Below are 13,494 nucleotides of genomic sequence, written 5' to 3'. Positions count from 1 at the left end.
CTCAAAACAAAAGCCACTGGGATGGGGTTGTGGCTCAGTGGTAGAGCACTTGCCTAGCACATGTGAAGCACTGGGTTCAATCCCCAGCATAAAAATAAATAAAAACAAAGGTATTGGCTGGTGACATAGCTCAGTTGGTAGAGTGCTTGCTTCACATGCACAAGGCCCTGGGTTCAAATCCCAGCACCACAAAAAAAAAAAAAAAAAAGATATTAAAAATGACACCATGTTTAAAAAAAAAAAAAAACCCCACTCCCAAGATACTCTATATAACTCAGCCCCCACAAATTCTTTTGCTTTGTATCTTACCACACTCTCCCTTATTCAATCTGGCCTCCCAACTATATCGACCTCTGTTTCTGGAACATTCTAGGCATTTTCTTGCCTCAAGGCCTTTGTGATTGCTGTTCCCTCTACACAGAACTCTCGACCCTTGAAGACCTTTTCCCTCACTCCACACAGGGTTTTTTTTAAACACACTCTTCTCCCCATTCGTATGCCTTTATGTATTTTTCCCAGTTCTTACCAGTGAAAGAGGTACAAATTTTACAGATTTATTTTGCTTACTGTCTATCTCTCAAAGAACATAAGCTCCATGAGAGATCTGTTTTTGTTATTTACTGCTGGAACTGCAATGCCAAGAGCAGAACTTGGCACCCAGAAGCTCAATGTACATTTTGAGAGAGAACACATGAGCACTCACACAGGCAAGCGGTACAGCAAGGGGAACAACCTCAGTCAGATTCTCTTCATTCTATTGAAGGGATGCTCATTTGCCAGCCCTTCTAGAATGCCAGAAACTGTGTGTCTCTGCTTGTCCTCTGCCTAACCTTAAGGAACTTCCAAACTTCAATATACAACAACAATGGGGGGAGTCGTTCTCAAAAGGGATAGGAACAGGGATATCAAGACGAGGGAAAATTTGGTAAACAATCTATAAAACAGTCTGCTTCCACTGGACTAAGATAAGAATCTGCATTTCCTATGCTCAATTCACAACCTCTGCTGCAGATCCGACACAAATGAAGTCACATCAGTCTTATAGGGACCATCAGTTTAAAGTAAAGGGAAGGAATGTTCAGTCCACCCAGAGAGCATACAAAGGGACTCCTATAGCCATTAACAAAATGGATGGGTTGAGGTTATTACTAAAATATGATATGTCTGCAAGGATTGTTTTAAGGTTTGTTTAAAGATGATTTACTGATTCCAATGAGTCCACCGACAAGAGACTTTAATTACACACTCTTCCTCCCAAACCATGATCAGGGACCATTTTTTTTAAATTTTTTTATAGTTATAGATGGACATCATGCCTTTATTTATTTATTTTTATGTGGTGCTGAGGATCCAACCCAGTACCTCACACATGCTAAGCAAGCGCTCTGCCACTGAGCTACAGCCTCAGCCCAACAGGGACCATTTTTTTTTTTATTGATTATTTAAAGCATTACATAGCTCATGATATATCATCTTTCATACATTTGACTCAAATTGTGTTTTGAACTCCCATTTTCACCCCAAATACAGATTGCAGAATCACATCTGTTACATATTCACATTTTTACATAATGCCATATTAGTGACTGTTGTATTCTGCTACCTTTCCTATCCCCTACTATCCCCCCTCCCTTCCCCTCCCCTCCCATCTTCCCTCTCTACCTCCCCTGCTGTTGTTCAATTCTCTCCCTTTTTTTCAACAGGGACCATTTTTGAGACCAGCGGATAGAGTGGAAGAAGTACAGCAGCTTCTGCAATACAGAATTACATGCAACAACAAATCACAACAGATTTTCAGAGAGATGAGAGTGAAATAACAGAGTTCACAGGTGGAAAAGATCCTCTTAGAATTCGGGAAGGATCTCTCATTTTTCAAAAGTGTTTAAGGAGTAAATATCTTATTAGAGCCTTGTTTCTCTGTAAGGAATGGTAACATTAGGTCTAATTTACAAAGGGCAACACAAGGAACAAAGCTCTTATAAAACAACTACTTGTGATTACAGGAAAAGTCAGCACATTTAGTCATAAGCACTGCACTCTTAATCCAAACCATAAGATACCTCTAGCACCATCTTAGTTTACATGAGAAATATACTGATAATACTTCAGAAATTATTCAGGGAAATACAAAAACATACACGCAAAAAAGTAAAGAACCAGGCTGGGGTTGTGGCTCAGTGATAAAGCACTTACCTAGCAAGTGTGAGACACTGAGTTCGATTCTCAGCACCACATAAAAATAAATAAAGATATTGTGTCCATATATATACATATATATACATATACACACATATATATATATATATATATAAAAAAGCAAATAAATGTATACTTTTCTTAAGTGCTAACTTTTTTAAATAAAAAATGACTGATGATAAACCCTGGTAAGGGATAAAATCTTACAAGAAATTGTATAATGGTGGGGAATTCAAGTAGTAAAATCATTGGAATTAACTTAAGAGAACCAGGGACGATATTTGAAGCTCCTCGTACTCACCTCCGTTTTCTTCTCCGTTGGCGTTTGCCTCAGCCATCTCTGTGCCATCCAGCTCAGAGTCACAGACTATATCCAGTGTTCCATCTGCTGGGAATGATGACTCCTCTTTCTATATTATTTTTTTAATGATGATAAATAGAGATATGTTAGCAACTAAAAATATTTTAAATACTTTTAGCATCTTAAAGGATTTTCACAGTTTTATGAGATTCAGAGTTTCAATACAGATTTACTTTTTCATGTAAAAGTCACTCCTTTGGGGAGGGGTCAAGAGGAAAAGCCCATTACCACTCCAGATATTACTGTATAACCTTTTAAATCTACATCAAAAAAAAAAAAAAAGGAAGTCTCCTTAAAAGGAGTTGTTTCCAATTTGTTTTCAATTATATGTTCTTCCTGATGTAAACAAATGGATTAACAATTCTGCATTTTCATCAGTGAATTGAACATCCAAGTAGCCCCAAAAAGCAAAGGGGGAAAAAAAAGTCATTTTGAAAATAGCCTCTGCTATTTTCAGAAACATTCACTATAGCTGAGAGAGAATCCCTACTTTCTTTGCCAGGTATAACTTTTTTTATTATTTTTTTATTTGTTTTAATTAGTTATATATGACAGTAGAATGCATTTATTATGCACTTTGAGATATTATACATAGATGGGATGTAACTTTTGACATTAAAAATAAATCTTCTTGAAGGAAATAAATAAACTTGAAATATAATCCATCATTTATCTTTAACATCCTAAAGGATTTTCATAATAAACAGTAATTATTTTCAAATAAACAGTAATTTATTTTTAATCTATAAAATTAATATTCTGAGTTTACTTGTTCTGTGTTATACAATCCTTTGTAGAACATAAGCGTTGAGCATCTGGAATTCTGAATTTTAGATGGCATTTCCCATTCTATATGGAAATAGAAATGCTATTAAAAAATTCAGAATTAACTATTTTAAACTTCTTCTATTTTATTCCTTCCTTGAGGTCACTGCTTATTTTCAAATTGAATGCCCAATTAAAATCAGTAAGTTTTCAAGAAGAAGGAATAAATTGATTATTTTTACAAAAGTCAGGAAAGATTACAGGTGTGAAGACCTATCAGCTGATGGTCATTAAGTCAAAGAGTTTCTGGCAACTGTGATTGTCTTAAACTCCTCACTGATGACTCATGATACTCCTCCCTATAAATTTTGAAAAATCAAAAGTTTTAAGGAAGCCATAGCTATTTTCCATTGCCAGATGCTGTGGAGAAACCACAGATAAGCTTTCCTTAAAAAAAAAAAAAAAAATGTCATTGTTTATTCTCAGTATGAAATCATTTTTATGACATCTGAAAACATTTAAAAGGCATAGGGGTCAATCTTCAACCCTTCACTCAAACTTAATTTTGTTTACCTTCTTATGTTTGAAAAAAAATGCATGATACATGGTAATAACACACATAACATGCAGAACAATACAACTTACTTTGAGAGCATAGAGGCCTGACTTTCCAGGGATTTTGAAGAATGTTCCATCCCCTATCCGAGTGTTAGTGTGAAGCATTGCATTCAGACAGGCTAATGGAGAGGTTCCACTAGAAAATAAAAGTGTGGAAAAATGAAGCGATCTGAGATGCAGCTTCTGTAGCAAAACTGCTCTCTGACTCTCTTAAAAAGAGACCTTCTTGCATGCCTTTTTAAAATATCCTCCCAACCCCGAAAACATCTACATTACAATAACAGGCCAGGCCAGTTTCCCCAAAGTTAATCAGATGCATCTGTCTTGCAGGCTTCAGGCAAAAAGTCTCCTAAATTGAAATTATGCTTTTATTCATAAAGCAACCAACACTGTATTTTAAGGAAACCAAAGCCCAGACTTTTATGTGGTGTTATTTTGTAAAATAACACTATGAGGCCTCAGATTTAAAATATTACAGACAAGTTGATGGTTGCACTTGAATGATCAGGGTGGGTGGCAGGGGGTGGAACCCCCAAGTTCAAGGGCAGCTCTATCTCATAGGTCGAAAAGCAACAAAAGAATAATAAGAACCAGGGAAGAACTGATTTGAAATTATAAGTATTTAACTTACTCAGAGGACTGCATTTTTCACATGGCCAAATAAGAATATATATCTGTGTTCATATCCCTGATACAACTTACACAATGACATCTTTTTCTCAGATATGTCAATAAAAAAATATGTGTTTGAGAATTCTGCCCAGCAATTATGTTCTGTAGAAAAGATGCAAGTGACTGAATTATGAAATCAATTTTCTTAAAGGAATCAAATATTAAATTAATGATTAAAATATCAATGCACATATCTACAAACAGTATTGCAATGAATTTGTATACTTGCAAAGATGGTTATGAAATGCATAACACACACACACACACACACACACATATATATATATATTCCCCCCTTGGGGTAAATTTTAGACTTTTTGTTGTTGTTTACTTATAAACTAATAGTTTTGCAAACCAGAATTTAAAGCCACAATTATTGCACTTTTATTTAATTGTGTTTCTAAATATCAGTGTTTGGTCAAACCAATTTTGATGACAAGCTTTTATCTCTTACAGGTCTTTAACTTAAAATATTCTGGGAAAGAAGGCTTTGAAGATATTAAGTGTTCAAATTTTAAATTCCGAGGATAAAAATGTCATTGTTAATAAATTTATCACTTACTACTAAAACTCACCAGTAAAATGCAAAAATTGAATTAGCTGAATTGCCAAAACACTCTTAATAACAAATCAGCATATATACACATCATGGTTATAAAGGTTTATAAATATTATAATAATATGAGTTATCTGCATTATTTTAGGAAGCAGCTTCTCTATGCTGTCACATAAATATGATTCCACTGGGTGTGTCAAGAAATAAGAGTCTGAATAAATTTGGTCATAGAACAATGCAGTAACACTAAAGTACACAGAACAATAATCGGTGTGCTGATGCACTACCCTTTTTTTTTTTTGAAGCTCCTAAAAGCTTACAGACCTCATTTCATGATTTTTCCCTTACAAAAGATTTTTATTCATATTTATGTGGACACAGGCATACCTATAAAGTAAGACACATTTATCTCCACTGAAAGATCAATGAATGAATTCTAGATAAATAATGTAATGTGTGTTATACAGAACTCTGCAAAACATATACTTCCACATTATACTCTCAGACAAAAGCACAGAAAATTAGAAGCTGGAAATGATTATGCCAGATTTTTGGAGTTTTAATTTAGTGAGACTGTTAGACCTACAGAATTTCCATAGGGACTTGGCAAGAAGATGTTAAAAGGACAAGTATAAAATATAATACATAAAAACGAGGCAATGTAGATTTAAAAAAATATATAAAAATAAAACCATCCACCTAACATGAAACCTCATGATAATCTTCCTGCTTTTGATTACTCCTAATGCATACAATTCAAGAACTCAGATTTAGAACACTAAGGAACAATATGGATCTATAGGCAACTAAGAAATAATGAACAAATAAAATACCACTGTAGTTTATATTTTCTTTCTAAGGTAAAGGTAATTGTACAAGACGAATTGACTATTAAGTAGCAGTTTGATGCTATGCTTGCTGGAAACATATGTGCTAAGTACCCAATTATGTACAAATAATAAGCTCTATTGAGCATGAATATATTATTAAATCATACTGTTTACTATGAAAAAAATTAAAAATATGTAATTCACAATCACATGAAAATAAATCTCCAAAAGACTCAATGACTACCATCGTTTCCTCAACTCTTTCCCAAAACAAACATGAAATGTTATTTTGGAAGTACTCAACGTTTTAGAAGAATTAGATAACATTTGATAACTCAAATCATTCAATGATTCACTTGTTTTAAGCATATTAAGGGTATTTCTTTAATGGCAAAATACTTTATTATTCTGATCTATCTCATTTTAAAACAATTAAAATTATCAAGTGTTTAATGCTTATTAAAACATAAGTGATTCATTCAATGCAACAGACACAATAGGAAAATATATTTTAAAAATCTTGCATATCATTTTTACTTATTGCTATTATTCTCACCAATTCTGTGAAGTCTAGAAAACTTGGACTACTTTTCTTGAGGAAATATATGATCTTAGTTAACTGATATTGACTGGGAATAAATAAAATTTTTTTTGTTATTTTTATCTTCAGAAAATAATGGAATTATCAAGTGTACATTCCATATAGCTAACTGTAGTTAAAACACAAAAATTATCAATGGGTTGCTCCTGAAGTCTCTATTCTTAGATATTAGGAACACTTATGTAACATTTCTTATTTTTCACTTATTTTTTAAAATTACAGTTAATGCAAAAGTTAATCACCCTAGTCAAAATTACAGAGTTTAAAACTCTATATCTCTGTGTATATATTCATGTACATACACACACACATACACATATATACATTTATATATAAAGCAATAAAACTTCAGTATTTTAACAAAATATCTCTAAAAGTTCAGAAGTTACTTACTTTCTATCAAGATGCATTGGAGGAATCATGATGTCCCAATTTATAAAAGAAAAACAAAGAAAAAAAAAGAAGAAAAGAAAGTTAGTTTTCCAACATTAAACATGATTCCACATTTTACCATTTCCATACATAGGATAATGTGTAAGAACTAGACCAAAGCCTTAGATTTGGCTGCCTATGAGAAGATGGGAAGGAAAAAAGGTCAGTGGGCTAAAAGTGACTTTGCTTTCCTTCCTAATTCTTCTACAATGTTTTCATTTTGTTCATAATGCACATATATTTCCAGATTATAAATACAATAAGAAACAAATAAGCAGGACAATGTACACCCCCAATTCTTTTCTTTCTTCCATCCTCTATAACTGGGCCTTTTCCTATACACCTGCCAGGATAGATATACAGCTTATTCTGTTTATTTGTTTTTTCCCCTAGACTGTAAGGTTGTGGAACCCTTCTGGTTTGTTTTCATTTCCCACAACCCCTGAAGCAGAACAGGGGTGGAATTTGGAGGCAGGGGAGCAGGCATAATTTAAATTGTCTAGACATCAAAGAACCCCCAGAGACACTTTGCAGAGCCCCAGTGCTGTGTGAAACACAGAAAAACCACTGCTTTATACCATCAAAATGCTGATGGGACATACAACATTTTACTAATAGTAGACACTTGGTGAAGGGAATGAATAGCCTCTCTATTTAAATAACTTTAAAATCCAGGAAGAATAGTGGAGAATGTGACTGAAAGACTATTTGCAAACATGACAAAGAAATATCATAATCATGGGCCTCCATTCCTTTATATATAAAGTAAAATGCTTTACATGACAGTACTGAAGTAAGCTTAATATTAAACTATTTTATTAATGTACCTGTTACTTTATAAAAAATTTAGATGGAAGCTATTTCTCATAAACATTTTTAAATCTCATTTTCAGATATGGAAATATAAAAAAAATAATCCTTTGCAACGTAAGTGTAAAAACAGATTGAACAAGCAATTATTAAGCACCATTAGTTATTAGAAGTACTATTAATATCAACAATTATATGCTCACTCTCCTTTCAGAAAAATTATAATTGCTTTGTTCAACTATTTCCAGTATCAGTTTTCAGAAAATATCTTAATTATAAAGAACACATCTTTAAGAGAAAAGTATGTGGGCCTCTGGCAGTGCAAATATGATTTCAGCTGTTGATCTCTGTGTTTGGGTTATAAAATTAAATTGTTTATACTTAGGATATATGCACTAAAATCTACACGTTTTACTTCACAAAAAAGTTTTTGAATGTTAAAAAGGAAATAATGTATCTTTGGATATATTTGACTATTAATCTACAAGTGGAAAATTAAACTATTTTTACCAGTGAATGAGGATAACATCTAAGCACACATAGTAATATAGTATATATCAGCTGATAAAGCAGAGGCCTAGAAGAATAAAAAGAACCCTAAAAGTAAAGACCAAACTAATGTCTACTCTAAAGAAAAATTACTACTAGTAAGAGATTTTCTTAAATGACTGCTAATAAAACCTTTATTAAATACTAAGGTCTTTTGTATGTTATATGAATAATACATGCATGTAAGTATGTAATTGTTATCTGAATAACCCCAGCACAAAACATGCACAAAAATGACCAAAGTAAGCTTGAAATTGATTTTGAAGAACAGTCTCCTAAACTGCACATTCCCTTCAAGAAGCTCACTAATGAGAGTTTGATGAACACTGACACAGGAGAAATAACAAAGATTAGAGGTTAGGGGGGAAAAAAAAAACAAGAATAACGCAGGAACTCAAATAAGAGATGGGTTAAAGGAAGATATTGGGTAAATTTCTATGTAAACATATTTACATGATTTTCAATATTCGGCATGTCTGTAATAGAAATGTAATCCTAGTACTCTTTTATCAGATGAAGATATTGAGGCAAGAAATGATCATCAAATGCCATATATTATGCAACTTACTTCTTCAATTCTTAAATGAGAATTTCAGACTTCAACCTTAATGCACATCTGATGGACTTCAATATAAGAAGATATTCTTAAACAGATATTGAAACTTAGACGTTTTATCCATTTCTATAGACTACGATGCTACTACTAAACAGATGGTAATAATTCATTCATTGTTACTAAACTGACAATAATTAGGAAACAAAAATTTCAAAACATTAAAAGAAAGATAAAAGTTTAATTAGTATCATTTTAAAATAGGACCTATAAGGACATTAAATATCCCTATAAGTATAAACAAAGTATAAAATCTATATTATAATTTTCAAAGTCTTTCCAGTAATACAGGAGGACAGATATCATCTTTGACTGAAGACATCCAACAGCCTGTATGCCACATATGGGGCTAGATACTGATAACTCTTCCTCTACGAACATGCATGTCCTGACATGCCATGTTAACCTGCTCACTACGGAAGGCCACAGAATGAACAAGACTGTGGTCCCTGGAGGCTGGCAGCCTGAGTTCAACTGAGGCAGACTATTCACAAGATGCATCACAATGAACTCAGCCTTCCTGGGTCTTACTCTCTTCAACTACAAAATGTGAACACTCAAAGTCACTATATCATAGAGAACTATTCTAAAGATTAAATAAGTCAAAACATGGAAAACATTTAGAATGATGTTTGACATGTTCTAAGTGTTCAAAAGTTACCACTGCTACTCAACATAACCAATATCTGTAGGCTCAAAGAATGGAAAATGGAAAGAAGTTAGTATTTCATATCTTATTTAAAAAATTGGTTCAGAGGGCTGGGGATGTGGCTCAAGTGGTAGCGTGCTCGCCTGGCATGCGTGCGGCCTGGGTTCGATCCTCAGCACCACATACCAACAAAGATGTTGTGTCCGCCAAGAACTAAAAAAAAATAAATATTAAAAAAAATTCTCTCTCTCTCTCTCTCTCTCTCAAAAAAATGGTTCAGAAAAAAAATACGTGTATAAAGACATGAAAGAAAGAAAAAAAGAACTGGTTCAGTTAAGGTACTGTTTAAGTTCTAATTTCATTTTCATCTCATTAGTAAGAATTAGCAAGTGAAGACAAAGGCAGCGAAACTCCTAGTCTGCAGTCCTTCACATGTGAATAATACTGAAAATCAGGGATGACTTACACAGAATACAGAGAAAACAACAACAGCAATAAATGATCATTACAGTTATTGATTATTAAGAACATCTAAAATGTGTCTAGGCTTTCACAACTGATCCATATATCCATATTTCTTATATCCCTGACAGCTACATAAGATGTAAGCATGATTCCCAGTTTTACAGATGTGGCTGAGGCTCAGATATTAAGAATTTTATTGACGTACAATAACAACTAAGTGATAAAGTAAAATCCAAAATTGAATCTAATTCCAAAACTTTCCACTGTCCTATATTATGTCTCCACAAAACTGCCTGCTCCACTTCATCCATCTTGACTACAAAAGGAAGAATATTTAGCACTTGAAGGAAACACACCAAGAAAAGCCAGATGTTGCTGAATAGTAAGGTGGTTGGCTCCATCTTAAGTCAACACCGCATATGGCTTTGAATTCCACAGCACAGATTTTAAATATTATAAATATAGACCTAGGCTATAGAAGATTTTGTCAGTTTTCTTACTTGGGTAACGCTATCCCTGGAAACTAAGGAAGAACAAACTTTGAGAAAATATGAGAGAGAATTCAGACCTATAATTGAGATGCCTTTGTAGAATTGGATCATTAAAGAAAAACAATCCATTCATTGAACAAACATTTATTCAAACACTATATATGTCAAGATAATCTTGAAATAAATTTGCACTCTGACAGTGCTTCGCACATAATAGAAATGTAGGCTGAACTGAACTGAATTTTCTGAATACATATGAAAGGACTGGGATTCGGGAAAAAGGCTGCCATGGGGCACATTACAAATGTGAGGTGAACCATCTAGAATTGAAATGTTGCCCTTAGTTTATTCCAAGGAGGTGACTGGAGATATGATCATGTGTAGATTTTCTCATGTCATCAATTCCAAATGCAACAGTCAATCCATGTCCACTGGTGACTCTCTGGGACTATATACTTTTTCCCCAGTCATGCAAGCCCAAAGAGAATACTGCCAGATCAAAATGAAAATTTGTACATTCTACTAGGACCTACGCATCCTCTTCCATCTTGTCAGCAACAGTTAATACCACAACTCCCTTCCCAAAATCTGTTCTCTGGGATATTAGTCCCAAGTGATGCTCAAAAAAAAAAAAAAAAAACCTGACAAATGTGTTTGGAAAACACAGCATGCTGTAGTTGACTCTGGCAAATTTACCAAATATATTAGCAATGTATATTAAAAATCTCTGAAAAATTCTGGTTAACTCCTTGTTTCTTTACCACATATAATAAAAGAATTCTCCACAGCATAATATTTAGCAATGTCTCCAATTATATGCCAAAAAATATATATGGTAAAAAATGCTATACTATGCTTATATGGTTAGGATCATTTGGAGGAGAGTACTAGTAGTCATCATTCCCAATGTGTTTAATTCTATTCGCGAGAACTTAAAAAGATTATTTTAAAAGGATACAATATATCTATTTTTTATGAAAACATAATGCAAGGTGAGTTTTTTTTTCCTGTGTACATTTATAAAATTGAAAAATACTGACAAGAATTTTGAGTAGTATTGAGATATTATAAGCAGTAACCATATATAATTGAGAATACCGTGAATTTTCAAAACTATATTTCCCAGCTCATCCTCCCCAATTTCCAATTGCTTAGTGAGGGGCACCATCCTCCTCTTCATCATCATCATCACTTGGGACAAACATTTCTCAGACTATTCCAACTATTTTGCCTCCAGAAAGCCTCCTCAAAGTTCACCTTAACTTTACTACATCATCATCATTATTATTATTATTATTATTTTACTTTCTCACATCCTAATTCAGTCCTTGCCTCACTCACAAGAGGATAATTCTATGGCCCCTAAATGTTTTCTCTGCCTTCAATATCTGCCTGCTGTATAATAATTCATCCAACACACTGGTGCCAAATAGTTTTCCTACTTTAAAACAAAAAACACTGTTCAGACTGCTTCTTAGGCTATACCATTCACTGGCTTTGTTTTTTAATTTGTGGGGTTTTTTTGCCCACCAAAGGAAGTACAATCTCACCCCGCCAGCAGTGTAGTCCTATACAACATGCTCGGCTCTCATCTCATTTCATCGGCTCCAACCCTCAGACATTCTCCCAGTCCAGTCCAACTCAGTGAATCACAATGCCTCTGCCGTTTTCCACCTCTCTGCTTTAGAGCTCAGGTTAGGACCTGTGCCTGGAACCATCGCCTCGCTCCTACTGGGTTTCATTTTGCCACTCTAATACAATTTTTAAAGGAGATGTTAACCACCACCTATACAGTGAAGCCCTTTGAACTCAAGTATATCCCCCTTCCTCTGGAAAATCTTAACACTGAGGTTCTCTTGTACAGTTTCTTGTCTTCAAAAACTGTTTATACCTCTAACTTTGCTATTCTTCCTACTTCCAAAATGTTTGGAAACTCCCCTGGAGATAGACATATATTTATCTCTGCATCAGCTGACAAAACATTCCAATATACTCAAAAGGTGTTCACTGCAGTAAGTTTGATTACTGCTATAAAACTGTTGCAACCATGGATGCACAGACATAAAACGCCTGTGGTGAATATCATAATGGCTCCCTTCATGTCTGAAAACACTCCACACACCCATCTGCAGAGGTCATCTTACAACTGGCATGCCCTGCAGTCTTTCTTGCAGAAACTCTCCTTCCTTATTAATGTGATTCCAGTGCAGAAATCAATGAAATGGTCCAATTTTCCCACCAAGAACACTGGCCAGATTAGGCTGGGGATATAGCTCAGTTGGTAGAGTGCTTGCCTCACATGCTCAAGGCCCTGGGTTCAAACCCCAGCACCAAACAAAAACAAAAACAAAAAGGAACCCAAGAAGACTGGCCAGATTAAACTATGTTCCTGATCATAGTGATTAGTCCTCAGATGGGAATTGAGTATTTTGGCGGGTGGGGGGTGAGTGGGTAGAATTTTTAAATAAATAAAGAGGAGGAATATAAGTAATTTTCAGTAGGAACATCAATTGTAAAAACATAAAAAATATTACCTGGTGCATATCTCTGCCTCTACAAGGATAGAGCCTACTGAGAATAAGGCTACCAAGAGGAAAGCAGAGCAAAACACAGAAAGAAGAGGGAGAAAAATTACCCCACCCGATCTACTGCATTATGTAGTCATGTTGAAGATCAACCCATTCATTAGATGTTGAAGTCAAATAAGCCAATAAATCCGGCTAATTTTATTTTCAATACCTGGCTAATAGAAAGCCTAAATGACTTATATAAGCTGACCTTATTTTTATGTGCTTCAATTTCAATTTCCTCATCTGTAAAATGATGAGTTTAAAACAGGTATGTTTTAAGGCTCTATTAATCTCTTTCTGGCTAAAGTTTTAAGGG

General features: G+C 34.1%; 1 protein-coding gene across 1 annotated transcript in view; it reads right to left on the bottom strand.

Moving 5' to 3' along the window:
• Positions 1-13,494, bottom strand: part of ASXL3 (ASXL transcriptional regulator 3) — a 166,276-nt gene that overhangs the window by 94,431 nt on the left and 58,351 nt on the right. The window contains exons 3-4 of the mRNA XM_081263304.1: positions 3,968-4,076; positions 2,498-2,606 (exon numbers count right to left, since the gene is read on the bottom strand). Of these exons, the coding sequence (XP_081119430.1) occupies positions 2,498-2,606; positions 3,968-4,076 (218 nt within the window). The remainder of the gene's footprint in view (positions 1-2,497; positions 2,607-3,967; positions 4,077-13,494) is intronic.

This window comes from Spermophilus citellus (genome assembly GCF_964194105.1).
Source record: "Spermophilus citellus genome assembly, chromosome: 12".
Lineage (NCBI taxonomy): Eukaryota > Metazoa > Chordata > Mammalia > Rodentia > Sciuridae > Spermophilus > Spermophilus citellus.
The sequence above is the reverse complement of the archived record's forward strand: the minus strand, read 5'-3'. Positions and strand labels throughout refer to the sequence as shown.